The 24,489-nt window shown below is 36.0% G+C and overlaps 1 protein-coding gene across 2 annotated transcripts in view; it reads right to left on the reverse strand.

Moving 5' to 3' along the window:
* Positions 1-36: 36 nt before the first annotated feature.
* LOC106877257 (KICSTOR complex protein ITFG2) overlaps positions 37-24,489 on the reverse strand; it is a 26,891-nt gene continuing 2,438 nt past the window's right edge. Inside the window, exons 2-11 of one of the 2 annotated variants that reach the window (XM_014926121.2) lie at positions 19,560-19,655; positions 18,770-18,811; positions 17,676-17,744; positions 15,980-16,079; positions 14,424-14,560; positions 12,574-12,704; positions 11,367-11,506; positions 9,022-9,228; positions 7,165-7,341; positions 37-581 (exon numbers count right to left, since the gene is read on the reverse strand). In XM_014926121.2, the coding sequence (XP_014781607.1) occupies positions 517-581; positions 7,165-7,341; positions 9,022-9,228; positions 11,367-11,506; positions 12,574-12,704; positions 14,424-14,560; positions 15,980-16,079; positions 17,676-17,744; positions 18,770-18,811; positions 19,560-19,655 (1,164 nt within the window). In that variant the 3' untranslated portion in view covers positions 37-516. Of the gene's footprint in view, positions 582-3,552; positions 3,771-7,164; positions 7,342-9,021; positions 9,229-11,366; positions 11,507-12,573; positions 12,705-14,423; positions 14,561-15,979; positions 16,080-17,675; positions 17,745-18,769; positions 18,812-19,559; positions 19,656-24,489 lie in introns of those variants that run through there. The other variant, XM_052976008.1, reaches the window with a different exon arrangement.

Raw genomic sequence — 24,489 nt, forward strand, 5'->3', positions numbered from 1 at the left:
AAAAAAAAAAAAAAAAAAAAAAAAAACACACACACACATACATACACACGTGTGTGTATTAAATGTTTTAGCACAGGTGTTTTGGTGCCATTTATTTAGGCTTCAGAAGTTTTCATGTTTCTCTCATTCTCTCCCTCATTCTCTCTGCTTTTGCAATGTTAGCATATTGCTCTGTGTGTATGAGGAATGGAAATGTGTTCACATGAGTTGGGTTCTAAATAAATAAATTGCAATGCCCCTACACACACACTCCTTTCTCTGAACTTGCCTCCGGTGCCAAAACAGCTTCAATATCCAGTCAGCTGTGCCGAATCTTCATCTAAAGAGCTGTGCCATTTATAAATGAAACAAGGACACATGTATAAATACATGCATACTCAAACGCATGTATGATCTTTTTTTTTTTTTACTGTGTTGAAGAGACAAGTTACCAATTTCTGCTACTTTGCATAGACAAGACACCATCAACCAACCATTGCAGAAGATGCACATCTACCATGCAGCAGGACAAGCCAGTCAATTTTTGTTGAAACCATACAGACAATAATGGTAGACCTGTTGCAGCTGGCTGGTGTTGGAAGCTGAAGAAAAAGACACAAAACATGTATCAACCTAAATGCATTAACATGCGTACAAATGAATGCATGCATTCTAATACATACGCTAGTGCAGAATTTCTGAAACTGGTCCCGGAGAACACCAGGGCCTGTGAAAATATTACAGGGTTCTGCCAGATAAAATGTTCTTTAAATAGAATTTAATAAAAATTGCATGGCACCTTGTTCAAGTGTGTTCTACAACAGCGCTAGACCAACCAAAGTTTTGTGAATGGATTTATAAATGGAAACTGAAAGAAGCCCATGTGTGTGAACATGTATGTCTTGCCAAGCTAATTCTTTTATTTTTTTTACTTATTTTACTCATTAGACTGCCACCATGCTGGAGCAACATCTTGAATTTTAGTAAAATGAATCAACCCCAAAACTTATTTATAAAGCCTGGTACTTATTCTATCAGTCTCTTTGTTGAACTGCAAAGTTATAAGGACATAAACACACCAACAGACACACACATATATATACACAATTATCTTTCAGTTTCTGTATAATATATCCACTCACAAGGCTTTTGTTGGCCCAAAAGCTATAACAGAAGACACTCACCCAAGGTGACACACAGTGGGACTGAACCTGTAACCATGTGGTTGGGAAGCAAATTTCTTACCACACAGCCACACCTGAACGAACATCATACAGAATAGAGTAAATTATACCTTTCCATAGAAAACTCTGCCCCATTGTAGTTTTGTTGGACGCATAAAAAGCATGGAAAAGGTAGACGTTAAGATGACAGTATGATTTTTATACAAACAGTTCCTAAAGCAACTAGGTTTCAAAGTTTTATTAAAATTAGAATGTTGGAAGTTATCCTTAGCATGTAGGCATAGATTCTGCAACTAAAGTTTAGAAGTTATTCTAGTCTGTTGCTAAACAGAAATACACTAATTCTGTTCTATTTACTATGAGTTTCATATTTTAAATTGAATTTAGCTGAAAATTTTAGAATTTAAATCTTAATATTTTGTGTTGAAATTATATTTGTTTTAAAGAATTTAAAATTATCTCTATATAAAATTATATATGTAAACATTGGTTGATTTCTCCCGTCATGTTTACATTGCAGAGAGAGACAACATAAGAGGTACATGATGAGTGCACATACTAGGCTTGGTGACAGGAAATGTGGCAAGAGAGGGAGTAAATAACAATAGTTATGGGAATAGTGATACAAATGAGAATTTTTTGTTTTATTTTAAGGCAAATATTTTTTCTTTTGAAAATTAATATTCATTCATTATCATTCAAGCACAAAGAATTTTGACAACAGTCAAATTATAATTATTGGTTTCAAATTTTAGTACAATGCCTGTTACTTCGGAGGAGGTGGTAAGTCGATTATACTGACCCAGTTCTCAACTGGTACTTATTTTATTGACCAGAATGGACGAAAGGCAAAGTTGACCTGGGCACAATCTGAACTCAGAACATGAAATGTCGCAAACCATTTTCTCTTTTGCATCTTTCATTATTTTCTCCAAGACTTTTTCCGGAGGTTTCTCCTTTCTTTGTTCCTTCCCATTCCTTGTCATACTTAACATCAATCTTTTTGCCTTTCCTCTTCCTCCTTCACTATTTTCTGTTTCTTTATCATTCACCTCATATTGCACCTTTCATCCAATTCTGCCACCTCGCCCCCTTATATGATTATTACCGTATTTCCTGACATTACTCACGGGGAACAAGTATACTTTTAAAGTTACCTGTCATATGATGAGTAGCAATATTTACAATACAAAATTAAATGAAAACGTTTGCTTGACATAATTACTTCCCTTAGATATTGTAACCTGTACTTTTTTCTTCAGTAATTTCACTACACACGTGCAAGACAGTCACACACAAACACTTGTACATACATCAACACACAAACTAAGACAGACCACTTTCTGTGATATGGTCAATTATTGGGAATTGACTATTCTAATAATAATTGCCAGATCAGATTGGAGCCTGGTACAGCCTCCTGGTTTGCCAGTCCTCAGTCAAACCTTCCAACCCATGCCAGCATGGAAAGCAAACATTAAACAATGATGATGACATTCAATTGCAAATTAAAAGCTGTGCTAGTGTTGTAAACATTATTGACCATACATACTCTATGTATTTTGCTTGTTTGCTGCGGTATAGTGCTTTGGGGATGACACCATTCATAACAGTGGATGTTAAAACCCCTTTTTCTATGACTTTCAGGTGTTTTAACACCCAGTACTATGAAGGAGGTGTCTCCAAAGTGCTATCCTGTAATGAACAAACAAGTAAAACGCATGCAATTTATGCAGTTGGTTTTACCTATGACATATGTGGGAAATTTTGTCTGTGGGTGTGTATGTGGAGTTGTTAGCTAACTCCCCCTACATCGTTTTATCGATTTTGATAAAACTTGACACGTGAGTAGAACTCATGTCTGGAAACCTCATGGCATACTCAGATTGTACTCAGACTTTACAATTTGAGTATTCATAACTGATTGGGTATTCCTAAAAACAAGATCCTGTGTAAGACAGTTTGGTATTCTGTGTAAATGCACAAAAACTGTTTTAAGGGTTACATACTTTGTATTGCTGTCATTAGGTTAGTGAAAAAATTATGAGAATGGAACCAAGGGATAAGCCCCGCTTTCCCGGGAATAACCAAGTACATCAGCTAGTGTATATATATATACATATATATAGTAATAATATTAGGGAACAAAAACTTATTCCAACCTTACAGGCAAAAATCGGTATAATATTACACCGGGTTTCGTAATATATAATATATATGTATATAACTAATTTAGAGACGAACCACCACTCTACAACTCAGTCAACTAAGAACCCATCCAAAACCAATCTGTGAGGCATATACTATATCAATATTTATCTAAGATTTTAATCTCAAATTTTAATAATATATAATATATCATATAAAGAAACATTCATCATAAAAATATTAATTTAAAAATCAAATAAATTATAAATAGGACAGCAAAAATTAATACAATAATATAATGTGTGAAAGTATGAATGTATAAAAGTCAACAAGGTTAAATCATTATGGAAGTAAATAATAGTAAAAAAATGTGTTAGTGTATAAAGTTAATAAAAGACGTAAGTCAATATTGTTTAGAAAATTAAAATTAGAAAACATGACTTATCTGCCGGCGAGTTACTGTAGATTAAACCAAAATGAGTATACTATAGAATTTATACTAAAAGGTCAAGTGATAAATATGGCGTCTATTACCCAGGGGTAAATGCGTATTATAATAACGAAAATATCGAAAGAGAAAATCTACCTAAAATAGAAAGTTTATTGAGGATTAAAAATACTAAAATTCTTAAAACTCAGATTTACGCAGAATAATAACTATACCACATACGAAGATTATATATTACGTAAATAATGCTATGAAACATTGTAAAAGACTGCTCATATTATCGTTGAATACTTTATAGTCAAAGGTAGTTATATGTTCTGATTTTGTATAATATTGTGATGATTAAAGTGTATTCTAAAGCTAATTTGATGTATTTAATGCTACTGATCATAACTATAAGTTGGTACCTTAATCTGGGTTTAAATAAATAAATTAGTTATCTAAACTTATTATATAAGTAATTTATGTCTGCATTTAACATGATGTTCATCGTGGGAGTTAATCAATTTTTTATTGGCTAATAATATCTCTTTAAATTTGTTAGTAAGTACATAATAAGCAGAATTGCAAACTATTTCCCATTTTAACTCGTATTCTATTCTTTTTGATTTACGTTCCCAAATGTATTTACTAAGGCCCATAGAGTTCATTAAATTTCTGTTCTTAAAAGAATTCATATGTTGAGCCACCCTGGATTTAATTTTATTGGAAGTTGATCCAATGTAAGTAGTATTTATGTTATCATTATTACTACAGTTATTATCCTTCAAAATCACTATACATTTATATACTATGTCCTCAACATTACATCTATTATTAAATTTACATTTAGTCTTATTGCTACAATTACAATCAATTGTATTTTGGACTCCAATGGAGGTATTACTTAATTTATTATTGTAAAACTTATTTAATTTAAATTTATTAAAGGATGAAATGATGTTGCCAACATTATTAGTGGTAGAGTAACCAACTCCATATTTATTGCTAGAATTCGACCTGAAGAGTGACTGATTTTGGGAGTAAAATCATTTCCCCATTCTAATGAACTTGGATAGAATTTGCTTATGATTTTATATAGTCCTATTTCAGTCATGAAACGCATGTAGTCTATGAACTAGCACTGACTTTTATACATTTATACTTTCACACATTATATTATTGTATTAATTTTTACTGTCCTATTCATAATTTATTCGATTTTTTAATTAATATTTTTATGATGAATGTTTCTTTATATGATATATTATATATATTATTAAAATTTTAGATTAAAATCTTAGATAAATATTGATATGGTATATGCCTCACAGCATGGTTTTGGATGGGTTCTTAGTTGACCAAGTTGTAGAGTGGTGGTTCATCTCTAAATTAGTTATATACATATATATATATATATATATATATACACACACAAACCTGGAACCAATAGATGTGATCTATGGTTAGAAGAATTTTACAGGATTTTAACATCTAAGGGTAATGTAATTGTAGACAGGAGCAAGCACTGAAATGCTTGCACATGAGGAAATTCACATTTGCCAAGTATCAATGAATAATAATCATTTAAACTATACAAGGTTTTGAAATGACGGACTGAGAATGATTATCCAATAAAAAATTGAAATAGAGATTGTTTGCATCTAACTTAACAGATAGCTCTACATTATACAACGCAGAGTTTATAAAAGAAAATCATTAAACGGCCATACTGAGGGATATCAAGTTAAGACCCTGAAGAGACTGCACTGTTTTATAGTAGGGTTGCAATTGCAACAATTACTAATGGGTGTAATTTAAACGTGTTGGTCTTAAAAGGCGATATATAATTATGAAATTAAAGGTAAGGCAATTGCTACTTCAGAGTAATCATTTTTGATATTGTCATAGACAAAGGTCTTTTAACACCCAGTGCTAGAAAGGGAACAATAAACTCCCTTGCTCACAACACATGGACACAGACCATGTGTAGGTAGCCAGCTGGAAAAGAGGTTTTCCTGGGGTTAAAAAGTAGTAACATCATCCTACATAGGACTGCCATGTAGACTTTATATATATATATAATTTGACTGTGGCCATGCTAAAGCACCATCTTTAGTCGAACAAAGCCTAGTACTTATTCTAATGGTCTCTTTTGCTGAACCTCTGAGTTACAGGGACAAACTAAAATCGGTTGTCAAGCAATGGTGCAGGGACAAACACAGACCCACAAATACGTATGGGCTTCTTTCAGTTTCCATCTACCAAATCCACTCGCAAGGCTTTGGTCGGCCTGAAGCTATAGCAGAAGACACTTGCCCAAGGTTCCACGCAGTGGAACTGAACTCTGAACCATATGGTTGGGAAGCAAGCTTCTTACCACACATCCACTCCTGTGCCATATTCTTTTATTCTTTTAGTTGTTTCAGTCATCTGACTGTGGTCATACTAGAGCACTGCCTATATATTATTTTATGTTATAATAAAAACCACAAATTTTGTTAAATACAGCTACCCAGGGTTTTCTGATTGAAATAATAATTTATTTTATTTTTCGAGTTGAGAACAAGACCGTTTGTCAGTTGGCTTTTTTTATTATTTCAACCAGGAAGCACCAGGTAGCTGTATTTAAACAAGATTGGTGGATTTTATTGTAACTTATCTTTACTCTCTTAGCTGATTGAGGGTTTTCTATTAGCTGAAGCCTTACCACATCATCATCATTTAGCATCTATTGTCCATGCTGGCATGGGTTGGACAGTTTAACCAGAGCTGGCAAGCTGATTTGGCACAGTTTCTATGGCTTGATGCCCTTCTTAACACCAACCACTGAGAGTGTAATGGGTGCTTTTACGTGCCATTTGCATGATACCAGTATCTGCCACAACAGCTTGGTGGGTTTTCTCAAGCACAAAATGACAAAGGTCTCAGTCGTTGCCTCCATGAGGCCCAACACTCAAAAGGTGCTTTTTATGTGCCACCAGCATCAGCCACAACTATAATTTCACTTGACTTGACGAATCTTCTCAAGCACAGCATATCACCAATGGTCTCAGTCACTAGTCATTGCTTCTGTGCTTCACCACCACATCCCATGTCTTCCTGGGTCTACCGCTACCACAGGTTCTCTCAACAGTTAGAGATCGGCACTTCTTTACACAGCTGTCCTCATCCATATGCATCACATATCAGCACAGTCGTCTCTCTTGCACACCACATCTGATGCCTCTTATGCCCAACTTTTCTCTCAAGATGCTTAAACATTACACACACACAAACACGAGTATCTTTCAGTTTCCATCTGTCAAATCCAGAACAAAAAAAAGCCTTTGGTTGGCCTGAACCCGAAACTATGTAGTTTGGAAGCAAACTTCTTAATCACACAGCTGTGTGGAAAAACAGTGGGAAGAGAAGGCATTTGCTTACGGTCAATACTCAGCTTCTTGAGAATTTCCTTTGTCTCCGGTTGTTTAGCCATAACTTCAATGAGGTCAGTGGCAGCAACTTGAGGCAGGCGGATGTTATGATAAAGATAGATGTGCCTATTGAATGTCGCATACACAAAGCATGGAACGTTACTCTGTGGGTTGATAGCATAGAAACCTGCAATAAACAAACAAATGGTGTCATGAATAGGTAGTCAAGTATCTTGCTCAATGGCTTAACAACACAATATTCAACAAGGATTTTAAACTACAACAACAGAGAGTAGAGCAAATAGACTCAGCCTTTATACTGCTATCATTAGTAATAATTGGTTGTTTAACTTTGGTTTTCATGCTCGCATGGTATATAGGGGAAAGGAACATTTGGACGTAGGATTCTTATCTTTTTAAAATTCACTTGTCCATGCTTGCAGGAGTCAGATGGAATTTGTTGAAGGGTTTTCTGTGGCTGGATGCCCTTCCTGTTGCCAACCCTCACTTGTTTTCAAACAAAGTAATATTTACTCCATGACTAGATGCGTTTCCAAAGAAGTGACACATACACATGCTGGGTTTCTTTCAGGTTTCATCAACCAAACCTACTCACAAGGTTTTGGTTGATGGAAATGGAAACTAGAGCAGAAGGCACGAGAATGTGACTATCGTTAACTCAGATAGCTGGTCCATCTGTTGGGTCTACATTAGGAAACCTCCTCCTATGCATTCTCCATATTTAGCAGCCTCTCAGAATGGCCCGCTTCTTTTGCAGAATCGCTAAGTGCAAGTGTACCATCATCCATCTGAACATACTTCTCTCCTTCAGCATCACAGTCTTCTCTGACACACACTCTTTGAATCTGGAACAGCTAATGCCTCAGATACTCACATCACAGAACATTGGAAAACTTCTTCCTTTTTGCTTCTCCTCTAACTCTACCTGTTGCCTAGCTTCCCTTCTAGCTATTTGGTATAGTTTTCTGCTACTAATACTCTTCCAGTCCTGTTTTTTCATTTATGATATGGAGGGGCTGGTACAGGATGGCCAGCAATGCAGAGTACTGGTGGACCTGGTCAGCTCTATGCAGGATGTCTCTGTGACCACTAACTTGGGATGACCACGGCCCCATCAAGCAAGCAATATTTAGTTCCAAGCCAACCACATGGTTGTAAAGCAGTCACAAATGTAATATGAAAAATGTCACCATGTCCCACTAAATTTGGTTGGGACTTTGCTCCTGCCACAAATTTGGTATTTGTCCCCCAGTAAGTTATCCCACAAGCATTTCCAGTTGTTCACTACATTATACATCACTATCTCCTTCTTCTCATCACATACTTCAATTAGGATGTCTCTAAATTTCTGACTATTCAAAGGACCCTTAAGCTTCCAAATCTTCCTTTTCCAAACTGGTTGATTTTTGGAATCTTTCTGGCCCAAAATCTGAAGTTACTACTTTTATAATTCACTGGTTCAATGTTGATGGGTACAAGTATGCTTATCCACATAAAAAATAAGCAGCCTTGCAGCATGAGGATGCAAACATAAGCAATAATCAAAGCATTTTGGGTGATTGTTGGGAAATGTCTTTGCAATCTGAACAGAATAATTATTGACACTTGTTATAATAGATAAATTTGTGATAAGTGCAACATAGTTCACATTTAGGATACTGTATTGTCCTAGATAAATGAATTAGGGATAAGCAAGGACAGATGTATTTATTCTAGGAATGCTTGATGAGATGAGAAGTAAACTCTATGCTATCAGGTCTTGAACTCGCAACACTAGCAATACATCAATCATTCACAGATCAATGTGTTATTTATCGATAAGAGACATACAAATAGTGAAATTTACCAGCAGCAAAGGCAGCAACGTTTTCTTCAAACTGGAATCGAACAGCTTCCCGATCATGGTTCACAATATATGTTTGACCGTCCCATGAACAGCAGACCACTTCTTCAGTTCCATCACCTGTAACATCCAGTTTACTGAGAGAGAACAACTGGTGATCCACCTGTAAACTCCACTGGGGTTTGTTCTGGTCAAATAACATTAAAGAACCTAAAGAAGAAAAAAAAAATACATATATAAAACACATGGTTGTGCAGTTAACCTTTTTGTTACTATAGTTCTGTTAAAATAAACTGTCTTTCTTTCAATTAATTTTCTAAATAACAAAAAATTTAGTATAATAGCATTCAGATAACTCCATCAAAGGAAATGCTTATTTTATCCATTGTTTTGAATTAATCATTTAATATCTTGTGGCTTTGCAATTTTGATGATGTTACTCTATATTCTTAGAATGACATTGTTAGGTGGGTGTGAGAGGCCTGGTCTGTTTAGTTTGAACCTAAAACAAGCAGAATATTTGGGCCAGGATAGGACCAGTTTAAATGCTAAAGGCTTAAGATGGTGTTTGGAACATACATTTTGATGGAAGGGTTTAATTTAAATCATTTTAAAACAAGTTGGTTTCATAGAACCAGGGCCAGTCCCAGGAGGGGTCGGTAAAAGAAAGGTCTTTTATCTTTTACTCGTTTCAGTCATTGGACTGCGGCAATGCTAGGACACAACTTAGAAGGATTTTAGTCAAACAAATTGACACCAGAACATATTTTCTAAGCCTAGTGCTTAAGCTATCGGTCTCTTTTTGCCAAACCGCTAATTTACATGGACATAAACACTGGTTGTCAAGCAGTGATGAGGGGGACAAAACACTAAGACACAAACAGATACATATATAAACATATATAACAAGCTTCTTTCAGCTTCCTTCTACCAAATCTACTCACAAGGCTTTGGTTGGCCCAAGGCTATAGTAAAAGACATTTGCCCAAGATGCCACACAGTGGGACTGAACCAGGAACCAGGTAGTTGGAAAGCAAGCTTTCTTATCACACAGCCATGCCTGTGTCTATAAAGTGAAGAAGTTTGCTTCACAGCCATGTGGGTTGGGTAGAAAACCCTCACCCAAGAAGTTGTGGATTTCTCAGGCAAATGTCTTCCACCATAACCCCAAGCCAACCAATGCCTTGTGAGGGAATTTAGTAGATGGAAACTGTTAAAGAGTTTGTGTATTTGCAAAACAACATTCTAGACAAACATCTAGATCTGGCCTCTCACACCTAGCCTACATTGTTTGTCATTCTAAAAATAATCACATCATCAAAAAGATGAAGCTACAAGATAATGAAAGATAAATCCAAAACAATGTGAATAAATAAGCATTACATTTGACAGAATGATCTGAATACTAAAAGGTTAAATAAATTTAACCGTTTAGTATTTAAATCAGCCATATCAGACCAAAATATTCTGTTTTATGTTCAAACCAGCCAGATCTGGCTTCTCATGTCTACCCTACAATGTTATTCTAAAAATAAACAATTACATCAAAAAGCTACAAGATGATACATGATTAATTCAAAACAATGTGAATATATAAGTATTACATTTGACATGCCAGTACCGCCTTTGTGCGGGTGACATGTAAAAGCACCCACTACACTCTCTGAGTGGTTGGCGGTAGGAAGGGCATCCAGCTGTAGAAACTCTGCCAAAACAGATTGGAGCCTGGTGTTGTCATCTGGTTTCACCAGTCCTCAGTCAAATCGTCCAACCCATGCTAGCATAGAAAGCGACGTTAAACGAGGATGATGATGATGATGAAAGTAATCTAAATGCATGGAACACTTAGGTCTGCTCAGTCAAGGCTGGCTTGGAGCTAAATATACTTGGTTGTTTCATGTTCTTGCTTGATGGGCCTGGGGTCATCCCAAGTTAGTGGTCCCAGAAATGTCATCATGCATAGTGCCAACCACATCCACCATTGCTTTTCATTACTGGCGGTCCCATACCAGCCCCTCTGCATCCTCCAAGGTAACATCAAGACTCTGGAGATCTTCCCCAATCACGTCCAGCCATCTGGTGCAGCTGCAGCATCAAATGATCAAACAGGAAATGGAGGATATGTCCATACCAGCACATACAACGGATAACTGAGGTAGGAGGCTGCAGGATGATGCCTGCACACACGCACACAGTTCTTTATTGGAAACGTGATGGTTCCATCCGATGTTCTTGATGGTTCTCAGTGCTCTGCTATCAAACTCTTGGCCCCTCTGGCAAAGAGGAGCTAAATATAAACAACAACAACAAATTACTTATTTACAAGCATAAATCTCAAAGTTACATACCATTCAGTGTTGATAAGGCAAAGTAAGTGCCTTTGGAGACTTCTCCGAACTTTGATGGACATATACCACCCAACATTTCAGTGTAGACATTCATATTTCCAGTCTGGGATGTGCCAAGTGATTGATAGATCACATCTTTACTACAAATAAAACATTTTTTAAATATGTATAAATTTTAAACAGTCATCATTGTTTAGTGTACACTTTTCCAATGCCTACATGGGTCAGACAGAATTTGTTGAGGCAGATTTTCTATGGCTGGATACCCTTCCTGTCACCAACCCTCACCTGTTTCCAAGTAAGGTAACATTTTCTCAAGGCAAGACATTTGCACCGACACCTGGAAACAAATGGCTCCGTTTGTATCACAGTGGCACTCTTTCACAACTATCATGTGATGTCAAGACTGGACATTAACACTCTACTGTCCATGTTTGGCTTCTTTCAGTTTCCTTTTACCATATCCACTCACATGTGGAGACACATGGCTTAGTGGTTAGGGTGTTGGACTCGTGATCAAGAGATTGCTGTGTTGATTCCTGGACCAAGTGATACATTGTGTTCTTGAGCAAATTACTTCATTTTAAGTTGCTCCAGTCAACTCAGCAAAAATGAATAATCTTGTGACAGACTGGCATCCCATTCAGGGAGGAATATATATGCCAGAGAAACATGAAAACTGGCTCTATGCTTCTTATAGGGTAATGTGAACAAACCATATCCATTCTCAAGGCTTTGGTTGGCCCAGGGATATAGTACAAAGACGCTTGCCCAAGGTGCTATGCAGTGCAACTGACCCCAGGATCACATGGTTGGAAAGTGTTCCCAAATGTAATGTGAAAAATTTTTTTTGCTTGTTCTATTAATTTTTTTTTTTGTAATATTATCTTACTTGGAAACCAGCAAGGGTTGGTAATCAGGAAGAGTATCTACCTCAACAAATTCCATCCAAACCAGAGGCCATGGAAAGTGGATATTAAAATCATAAACAAAGCCATGCATATAATGCCAATCAACAGCAGGGAAAGTGGAGGCAACGACGATTGGTTAATGTGTATTACTTGAACACAAGAGCAGGCTTCAGGAAAGGCATCTAGTTGTAGGATATTATGTTTCATCCAACTAGTACCAACATAGTATAAGGACATGTAAAGACTCTCTCTCTCTCTCTCTCTGATACATTTTTTCCTAATAAAGATCTACTCACATTCTTTCATGAGGATTACTTGTGAGGTTGGTGTTGGGCTGCAGGTAAAGGCGGGCATAAGTGCCACCAGGCTGTGCCACTAGCAGTTCTGGCTGGTTGTCTACGGACATGTTCACTGTGATGGAACCAATCTGAAGAAAGTAAAGATGTTTAAAAGAAATTTTTTTAAAAGTCTTTTAAAGATAAGGTAAAAAGATACAAATTCCTGAAAATAGGTAGGTCTAATGTGATTGTAGAGATGCTTGAACAGAGGTGTTGATGTATGCTGCATACAAGAGGTAAGGTGGAGATGAGCTTCAACCAGGGTCCTCACTGGCAAGGCACATAAGTATAAAATCTTCTGGGAAGCCGACAGTGACAGAGTAGGGGGTGTAGGCATACTCCTCACAGAGAAATGGGTGGATATGGTCATAGAGGGCTTAAGCTCAGGCTAGTCTTGCAGAATAGTATAGCTACAATTATCTCTGCCCACACCGCACAAGCGGACCTTCCAAATGATCAGAAGGACCACTTTTATGATATCTTTCTACAGGCTATCTCAAAGATGAGTGGCGATGACCTCATCTTTGTGGCTGGAGATTTTAATGGGCATGTCGGACAGCAATCTGGTTTCTTCCATGGTGTTCATGGAGGCCATGGAAATGGTTTCCAAAACGAAGAGGGAACAAGGCAATTGGAGTTCTGTGATGCAAATAACCTATCAATCTGCAACACCAACTTCAGGAAGCCAACCAGCCACCTGATAACCTATCATATTGATTTCATCCTCACCAGACAGTGAGATGCATGGTTCCTCTTAAATTCTTAAATACAAAGACGCTCCCTGGTGAAGAATGTACCCCGCAGCATTGACTAGTCAATAGTGAATTTAGACTTGAGACCAGAAGGATACCAAGAAGCAGACCAATCCAAAAAAGGATTTGGAAGCTTAAGAACCCTTCACATGGTCAGACATTTAGGGATATCCACATAGAGAAATTTGATGAGAGGGAAGAGGAGCTACAGACTTGTGGCATAGAGGGTAACTGGAAATTACCCTCTATGCCACTGAGCTTACTGAGCACCTTTACAGACTTAGGGTAACGTGGTGGTGGGATAATACTGTAGAAAGGGTCATTAGAGCAAAGAAACAGGCCTGGAAAACCTGGAAGAGTGGGGGCAGCAGGGAACGGTACTAGATAGCCAGACGGGAGGCTAGTAGACAGGTATATATAGCCATGAGTGGTTGGCATTAGGAAGGACATCCAGCTGTAGAAACCTTGCCAGATCAGATTGGAGCCTGGTGCATCCTCCTGGCTTGCCAGTCCCCAGTCAAACTGTCCAACCCATGCCAGCATGGAAAACAGACATTAAACGATGATGATAGGAAAACCATAAACAAATGAGAAGGGGGAGAGAAGGATGGAGAGGAAGAGAAAAGCAAGAAAAAAAAAGAGAAAAGAGGAAAAGCTATTTCATTAAATTGTAAACTAGCATTCCATTGGTTACGATGATGAGGGTCCCAGTTGATGCAATCAACAGAACAGCATGCTTTTGAAGTGGCCGAGCACTCCACAGACACACGTACCCTTAACGTAGTTCTCAGAGAGATTCAGCATAACACAGAATGTGACAGAGCTGGCCCTTTGAATTACAGGTACAATTCATTTTTGCTATGCAAGTGGACTGGAGCAATATGAAATAAAAGGTCTTGCTCAAGGTCAAAACACGACACCCGGAATTGAATGCTGACCTTGAGATCATGAACCGAATCAGCCACATATGCCTTCACAGTTGAAAAATGGTAAAAGAAAGAAGAAAGGCCAGGGTGGAATCTGTTCTGGAAAGTTAGACATAAAGAATATACTGACCTGTCCATTTAGCTGCCATTTACCAATTTGCTCCAAACGTCCAGCCGAATCATCTACTGTATCTGTTTCCCTCCATCGAAACAGTCGCACAGTACGATCAGAATAACCAACAGCCACTTCAATACGTCCATCTGAATCTGCAACATAACAGAGACATAAAATTAACATGCAGCAACACATATAGGCACTAGTATGGTTGTGTGGAAAGAAGTTTGCTTCCCAACCACATGATTTCAAGTTCAATCCTGTTGTGTGACATTTTGGCCAAGTGCCTTCTACCATACCCTCAATCCCCTTGTTGACCACAAGCCTTGCAAGTAGATTCGATAGACAGAAAAAGAAAGAAGTCCATCACACACACACATATATGGGTGGGTGTGTGTGTGTGTGTGTGTGTGATTGGGAAGCAAACTCCATACCACACCTTATATATATACATTATATATAATTATATATATATTAGAGAGAGAGAGAGAGAAATGCAATTGACAATCTAACAATTTATTTACATTATAATATAATATTTATTACTTTTGATCAAACTGCAAACATCTCCACTTTTAGATCCACACATTCAGTTGCCAACCGATAATAATGGAAAATCGGTGGACAACGGAGTGCGTGGATCTAATAGTGGAGATGTGAGCATTTTGATCAACTGTTATGTTATTATATTATAATGTAAATAAATTGTTAGATTGTCAATTGTTTTTCTCTAATTCATTATTTGTAATTAGTATTTATACCCCTATTTCTGTGGTATCCGACTGCTGTACCATTGGACGTTTTAGAACCCTTAGAAGGGATTGCTTTTTCCTTCGTTTGTTTTATATATATATATATATTGGTGTTAGGAAGGGCATCCAGCTGTAGAAACTCTGCCAAATCAGATTGGAGCCTGGTGTAGCCATCTGGTTTCACCAGTCCTCAGTCAAATCATCCAACCCATGCTAGCATGGAAAGCGGACATTAAACAATGATGATGACGATGATGATATATATATATAACACACACAAGAGAGAGAGGGATAAAATACGCACATACGTGTGATCAGATATGGCTGCATGGTTAAGGAGTTCACTCTCAACTAGATTATTTCAGGTTCAATTCCAATGTGGAACATCTTGAGCAAGTGCTTTTTTTTTTTTTTTTACTATAGATCTGAGATAACTAAAGCCTTGTGAGGAATTTAACAGGCAGATCTATGTGCATGCATGCGTTTTTGCTTACATTTGCTGCAATCACTCTGCTGATATTGCCCTTGAACGGGTCATCCACTGCCTTTGCACATTGGAAGACATGAAGTAAGATGTGAAATAAGAGAGTGTGTATGTGAAAGATAGATACACAGGCAGAGTGATGTCACCATAGTAACTAATGATACTTTCATTATGTAACAGTCTACTATTAAAAGAAGGTACATGCATGAATTAAATATTTTTACCGGCAGCATAGCAATGGGTAAAGACTTAGTAGATATTATACATGCCCCCTTGTTTTATAGGAAAGGGTTAAACGCCATCCTACCCACTACAGAAGGGTCAGACATACTCACCAACATCAGCCAGCAACATTAATTTACTATTGGCAGGGAGATATTCAGTAAACGTTGGCTTTAAGAAGCTTCTGGAATTTTCATCACTTTCAAAACTACTCTGAAATTAAAAAAAAACAAATTTGTTTTTGTTCTTACATATTTATTAATTTGTTATTGTTCTTACATATAAATTAATTTGTTATTGTTCTTACATATATATATAAATTTGTTATTGTTCTTACATATAAATTATTTTGTTATTGTTCTTACATATATATTATTTTGTTATTGTTCTTACATATATTATTTTGTTATTGTTCTTACATATATATATTAATTTGTCATTGTTCTTACATATAAATTTGTTATTGTTCTTACATATAAATTTGTTATTGTTCTTACATATAAATTTGTTATTGTTCTTACATATAAATTTGTTATTGTTCTTACATATATATTATTTTGTTATTGTTCTTACATATATATTATTTTGTTATTGTTCTTACATATATATTATTTTGTTATTGTTCTTACATATATATTATTTTGTTATTGTTCTTACATATATATTATTTTGTTATTGTTCTTACATATATATTATTTTGTTATTGTTCTTACATATATATTATTTTGTTATTGTTCTTAACTATATATTATTTTGTTATTGTTCTTACATATAAATTTGTTATTGTTCTTACATATATTATTTTGTTATTGTTCTTACATATATATTATTTTGTTATTGTTCTTACATATATATTATTTTGTTATTGTTCTTACATATATATTAATTTGTCATTGTTCTTACATATAAATTAATTTGTCATTGTTCTTACATATAAATTTGTCATTGTTCTTACATATATATATTAATTTGTCATTGTTCTTACATATATATTAATTTCTGAATGTAAGAACAATAACAAAATAATATATATGTAAGAACAATAACAAAATAATATATATGTAAGAACAATAACAAATTAATGTTGACAGACATGCAGAAACATACAAGCAGTGCTGGTGCGTTTACATCCCTATAACTTAGCAGTTCAGCATAAGAGATCAATAGAATACTAGGGTCAAGAAATAAGTCCTAGGGTTGATTTGTTTGACTAAAAACACTTCAAGGTGGTGCTCCAGCATGGCCACAGTCAAATGACTAAAACAAGTAGAAAAGTAAAAGAATGGCTTTCACAAAAAAAGTGTTAAATGGAGGGGAGTGGCCAAAGTAGTAATGGTAAGAAGTCAATGAGGGCTTTGGAAAAAACCCCGACAAGAGTGGCTGTGTGGTTAAGCTTGCAACCCAACCATGCAGTCTTGGGTTCAATCACACAGCACAGTATCTTAAGCAAGTGCCTTCTACTATAGCCTTGAGTTGACCTAAGTCTTATGAGTGAATTTGGTAGATGGGACTGAAAGAAGCCCAACTGATAAAAGGCAGTGCTCCAGCATGGCTGCAGTCAAATGACTGAAACAAATAAAAGAATAAAGAGTGTGTGTGTGTGTGTTTCAAATTTTGTCTTACCTGCTCAACTACGGAAAAACGGATGCTAAATGATGATGGTGATGATCCAAGAATTACTAGCAGAGAAAGGATAAGCAGTCAAAGAAAATAACACTGCCATGTAACAGGTAGCTTCTATATGAAATATCCAAGAATTAAACAAGGCTGTCAGAAATGCCAAGGGGTAAAATAATCCAAAGGACTCACCTCTGTTGATTCCACTTCAACATCAAATATATAGCACCAGCCCTTGGCAGTTAAACAAACCAAGGAATTCTGAAATTAGTAAAAGAAAAAAAAAATGGTTTCAAATTTTAGCACAAAGCCAGCAATCTTAAGTGGTTTGTCAATCACATTAACCTCAGTGGTCAACATGTACTTATTGTATCAAACCTGAAAGGATTAACCCTCCAGCATTCAAATTATTCTGCCTAATGTAATGCCTATTTATTCACTTTATTTTGAATTAATCATGCATTATCTTGTAGCTTCAAGATTTCAGTGATGTAATTATTTATTTTTAGAATGACATTGTAAGGGGGGTGTGAAAAGCCAGATCTGGCTGGTTTAAGGAACCTCAGCAGAATTTAAACTCAGCTAGTAAGAGTAATCCTGCAACAGACCAGTGCCCTGTCCCAAGAGGAATATATACACCAAAGAAACCGGTCCTATGCTTCTTATGGAGTAATGTGGACGGGAAGAAATACAACGAAGCATTTTGCCTGACACATTAACAATTATATATTAGTGACAGAGGCAGGATTAATATTGAGAGGTAGTATTTATTCCCACTTGTCGCTGGCAAGGAGACAAGTGGCTGTTATCTCTAGCAGTTGAGCATCTATCATTGACAAGACCAAGGAAGGTCAAAATCTGATGGCCTCAGCACTGGAGGTGGCAGGGATTTATCTCCCTGCTAACAATATAAACAAGAGTGCATTTTGCACCAAGAACCAAATGAGAGTTTCTCTCATGGTAATTGCAGTACAGATTGTTCTAAAAGAACATCCACTTTTAAGTGGGGGTTAAAAAACAATCACATCATCAAAGCTACAAGAGTATGCATGATTAAATTAAAACAATGTGCATAAATAAGCATTACATTTTTATCAGAGTAATTTGAATGCTAAAGAGTTAAGCTGTCTGGAATGAAAACATGAAATTTAGATGGAAGAAGCCTTTAGTTTCGATCACTTTAAACCAGGAGGAAATATCAAGCAAGTTGGAACTAAGAAAGTTAAAGGCCGATCTAGGTTAAAAACAACATTATGTATCTTTATTGTGTAACTTCATATACGTACCTTACCACAATTACGAATGTCACCCACTTTTACACAGGTTATCTATGAAAAAAAAAAAAAAAAAAAAAAAAAAAAAAAAAAAATCAGAAAGTAATACAAAAACAGCTCAATCCTAAATAATCAGTTTCTTAAACTGGAATCAGGATGAAGAGGTTAAGAGGGAGTCATTGTATGTGACTGTGTCAAAACAAATGAAGATAAGATGAGGAAGGCAGAGCATTGGATTAAGTGAAGTAATTAGTGCAAGATCTAAGGGAGTAGGTGATGGACGAGGAAGTAAATGACATCACCACCATCAAAATCATCCTCCTTTAATGTCAGTTTTCCATGCTGGCATGAGCTGGATAGTTTGACCAGAGATGGCAAGATGGAGAGCTGCACCAGGCTCCAGTCTGATTTGACTTGGTTTCTACAGCTGGATGCCCTTCCTAATGCCAACCACTTTACAGTGTGTGATGGGTGCTTTTTACATGACACTGGCATGGGAGGCTTTCTATGCAGCACGGGCTCTCTTTATGTGACAATGGCATGGCCACTCCTTGCATGATGCCAGCATGGGCACTCTTTATGTGGCACCAACACAGGCTCTTTTTACAGGACTCCAGCACAGGGCACTTGCAAGGCAAAAACCCCTTTCAGCTGGGAGAGAATTAACAATTCTGCTGTGGTGGACAGGGCTTCTTGAGTACAGCAAGGTACCAGAAGATATATTTTTTTTTAACCCCCAAAGTTTTATGATTTCTACAACTCTGTTGCTTTTACAATCAACAAGAACAAAAACATCACTTACCATTCCTAAATCTGAACATTTTTTCCAGGGGCTCGACTTTTTACCTTTAAATATGGACAAACTGCCTTCAATATTACCCACAGCCAATTCATTTCCCTAAAACAAAAATTACTATCAATGATTTCTAACAGACACAAGGTCACATATTTTACAGGAAAATACATTTGATGACATCAACCTCAATGTATGACTGGTACTTTATCTTTTTCTCTTTATCAATATCCAGAGTTTACCTTGGTGCAATTTGAAATTCAATTTATACTGACAACTAGAAAGCATGAAGTATTTCGCTAGAAGCCTCTATAAATTCTATCACATGGCAGTTTATTACCAATTATTTACAACTTGGTTACTTGACCTACAAGAGACAACAGCCAAATCTCCTTCAAATAACATCCGTAACAAAACGGAAAGAGCACAGATGAATGTGTGTGTGTGTGCATGCGCATATAAAAGCTTGTTTCTGCATTTTTGTTTCATTAGTATAGAGCAGGGACTGTTAAAGTGGTGAATATTGAACACTGAAAGGTTAAATAAGGCTATCTAAAATGTCAATAAACACCTGAAACAACTGAGGATTAAGAATGTTGAATTATTTAAACTGAACCTAGAAGAATGTGGGTAAGACTCCCTATTTTCCAGCCAAAAATCAATACAGTAACTAACATTTACTAAACATGTTTCATGTTAAATATTCTATTTCGATATAAAGAACACTGAAATCTGTGATAAATACTTATTCTATCAAACAAAAGAATGTTACTATGAACGACAGATACCGAGATAGTTCAAAGCTTATAGTTCTTGGACTAGGTATCATAGTCACAGTCATCAAGGAACTGATGTTAGCTGATCATTATGTGTTGTGGTCACCATCTGTCCATTGTTTTTAAGTTGTCACAGCACACTGGTCTGCTGCTGGTTCTGCTACTGTCTGCTGACAGTTGTCTTGTGTCTGATCCACTTTCTTGCTATCTGCCAGTAGTGGCTCAAATGTGCTGAGTGGTGGTATAGCTCAGAAAAAGTGTGTCAAAAATGAAATTGTCACATATGGTTTCACACAAAAGTGAATGCTTAGATTTTTAAAAATGATAAAAGTTTTGCTGACCCTGCCCCCTGATACAGAATAATAGTCAATTCCTGCTATCATATTCATGATAGACTATGTTCTCTATCAGAGAGAGATAAAGCAGAGGGAGAGAGAGAGAGAAAGGAAATCTCAACAGGAACTTCAATGTCCAAAACTAAAATCATTAAACTATATTAAAAGGAGAGAGAAGGAGAAGAACAGAGTGATAGAGAGATAAAGTAAAGAGGAAAATAAAGCAGAAGATAGAGAGATAAAGCATAGGGAGAAAGTAGATAAAGTGATAGAAATTAAGTAGATCTAAACAATATTCTAATTTGTTTGTGGGGAAATGATTATTTAACATTTATAAAAACAGTACATGGGCAACAATATAAGATCAATTGCTCCATGTTAATGGCAACAGAAGAAAATATTCACCTACAGAGGCATTTTTTTAAGGATAAACATTTAGAATCAGGTGAGCTCTAGACATGCAAATTTATGATTAAGGCTTTCCAGTCATGACCATTCCAACTATTTCAAGCAGTATGGCCAAGATTGTTATCTGAGTTTTTCTTTCAAAAAAAAAAAAAAAAAAAATGGAGTTTAGCTGCTATTACTAGCGAGGCGAACGACCATGTAAAGACCTCATTGGCTTGTCACACTTCTGTTTCATATTGACTCAGTGGTGGTTCTCTCCTCTTTCTAATAGGGCAAGAAAAAGTAAAACAAATAATTAGAATGATTTTAGAGAAAGAATACTTGATAAAATACCAGTGTTTTACCTACTAAAATATAGAAAAAGGTCCAAGGAATGTGTTGGTGTACAATGGCAAAAATTATAGTGACAGCCAGATAAGACTAGCTATCCCTAACTTCATGTAAAAGGAAAAGGTTAAGGTTAAGAAATTGGGTGGCATTTGTTTTAGTATTCTTGTGTTTCAGACAAGGGAAATTACAATTCTAAAAACATTTTCCCCAAGACATTCAATTTCTGAATTTTTATCTCTTATAATTCCAGGCCAACACAGCAAGTTACGAAGTTTCATCAATGAACAAGTACGACATTTCAAAAGTTATTGCGCTTCCATCAACACCACATCCAACCTATCAACTATCCATGAACACACTGAAAAATCCGTATAAACCCATTTTTATCTTAGACCACATTGTTTACATAGACGTAATAATTTACAAAACGTCGTAACTTGCTGTGCTGGCTCTAAATTCTATAGAAAATGTGCAGAGGTAAACCATTAAGCAAAAAAAGCACATGCTTAGGGCATCAAGGGACAGGACCACAGAAATGGTAAATGGTTTATGGCACAAAAGAAATCACTTTAAACTTGCAAAAATAATATTCAGGATGCCATTATCTCTACTAAGTATAGATGCAGATGTGTTACCTCAGATTACTTTTGAGGATCTGATCAAAGACTTTGTGATTCAAAAACATAGGAGGAAACTTTTCAAATATAAAATGGAAGTATACAAAAATAGACATTATTTTACCTATTACTGTTTTCTTTCGTTTTGAAAAATAAAAATTTATTTTATGGTTTGTTATTGTTTATATTTTGAATTACATAATCTTTTATGGGGGCACCAAAATCATTTAAGTGCTTAGGGCCTCGATGGGTCTTAATGCAGGCATGCTCTTAACACAAGGCAAGAACACAATATTGACTTGTAAACCTGTAATATACTTGGTAGTATATTATGGTTGCAAAACGAAATACTGTGTCCCTGCCAGCAATTAATATCTAAATAGTTAGGTTAAAATACTTTTATGAATTTGTTTCACAAGATTCTTGATGTGAAACCATGTGTTAAAACAGATGTTATATTTCGGGACGGTCATTTTCTTTTCCAAATAAATACATGCACTATATATTCGTTCCTCACTCGTTTATTATTGTTCTTATCTTATGTCCCATTGTCCAGAAATCTTTCGTCACATATGTGACCTCTTCAGTGACTCCACCATGTCTCCTGTTCTGATGAAAGATTTCCAGTCAGTGGACATCTAATAAAATAAGAATAATAAACGAGTGAAGAACAAATATACATAGTGTGTGTGTGTGTGTTTATTTGGTAAGAAAAACAATGACAATCCCGAAATATAACAATGTAAGTAAAAGTAATTGTGAATATATTGTTATATAGAATGGGTAACAGGACCTAATTACATTTATTTGGTAATCTTTCAGTATAAGGTGCTTAAAAAAGTAAATAAAAAATAAAGGGGAAATAAATAAGTCAACTTACTGTTAACGTAGAGTGGCCATAGCTACTAAGAAGTGACAAAAAGTCTTTATCTTTGGTACAGAATCCCTCCATATAAACTCGTGTAAATATGAAACGAATAAATTGTCTGACGTTCCAAATTGACGTCGTAACTTTCTTTTTACCCACATCCATATATTCTCCACATTTTGTGTATGGACGTCTTTATTTGTTGGATCTACTAAGTTCTGATGCAGAACCACTTGTGAGTGTACATACCATTATTTAGGTATGAGAACCTAATTATTTCCCTTTTAATCTTTATTTTATTTTTAAAAACCCTATACTGAAAGATTAACCAAAAAATAAAGTATGTTTAAAAATGGTCAAAGACAGAGAGTCGTTACTAAAAACCATTCCTCCTACCTATGCTCACCTTGAAGTCAGTGTGTCGGTATTTGTAAAATAGGGATGTAGTGGAATCACCAAAATGTGGTGGAGTAATGTTGTATGTTTGTGTTATCGTGTCAGGGTGCGATAGGCATGTGTTTGCCTGTGAAATAACAAAGTGATAACTATGTTCAACTATAACACATTTTATTTGCTGCATTGAACTCTGGTGTTAGTAAATATTCTTCACCACTACATTAAATTTTGGCAACTTACTTCGAGTTGCTAGGAAAAATGGAACCAAGGTACATATGTTGAGTTGATGTATCCGAAGACTAAATATGTTCGTGCGTGTGTGTGTTTGTTCTTTCATCTTCGGTAGTTCTCTCTCTCATTAGCGTGGCACGGCAAATCTCTGTGTGATCGTCGCGGAGCACTGGGTCAGTCTGTGTCGAATCACAGTCTCCGTCTCTCCCTCCTCCCTGCTAAATTCTCCAATTTATAAAAATCAGGGGCAGCTAGAAGGATGGACATGCTGCAGCAGGTTTAGTACCTAAGTAGGTCAGTCGCTGTCCAGTTGAACTTCGCTTGACATCTATGAGGTTATAAGGTCGAGGGGAGGCTATCCACCATTTTTTTGACAGGACAAAGTAAACCTGATTTCGCGCCTGTTGCTCACAGTAAATCCGACGAGGGAGAATTCTTAGATTCGGATTCGAATCTGAGCTTGGAGAAGGGAAATGTTAGTTTTTACAGGGACATTGCAGTAATTTACAAGGTTCATGGGACCAAAAGTCTCCTCGATGTTAACAACATATACTCGTACGTGTGTGTGTGTATACGCACTGATATCTGGGGCTATAGAAATTTTTCAAAACCTGAAGATTTATAGGATGATGGTTAAAACAACCTTGCTACCAAATAGGTAACCAGTCAAAATTTTGTCTAAATTAAAACGAGATAGAGGCATACATATCAAATTTGATATCATGCAGGAGGACTGTAAAATATAGCTACAAAAATTACGAATTCAATTCCTTAAATAGATGAGTTAACAGAAATAACTTAAGTAGGAATGAATTGACAAAGTTGAAGATGGCTAAAACGAATGTCTTGAACATTCACAAGATCAGAGTTTTTCTCTCATAACTTTTAGGAAAATGGGGTTTTTTCAATGAAATTTTATAGAAATACCTTTGAAACGGCATACATTATGATCATAAAGTAATTTGTGGGGAAAATCTT

Source organism: Octopus bimaculoides, chromosome 23 (assembly GCF_001194135.2).
Source record: "Octopus bimaculoides isolate UCB-OBI-ISO-001 chromosome 23, ASM119413v2, whole genome shotgun sequence".
Lineage (NCBI taxonomy): Eukaryota > Metazoa > Mollusca > Cephalopoda > Octopoda > Octopodidae > Octopus > Octopus bimaculoides.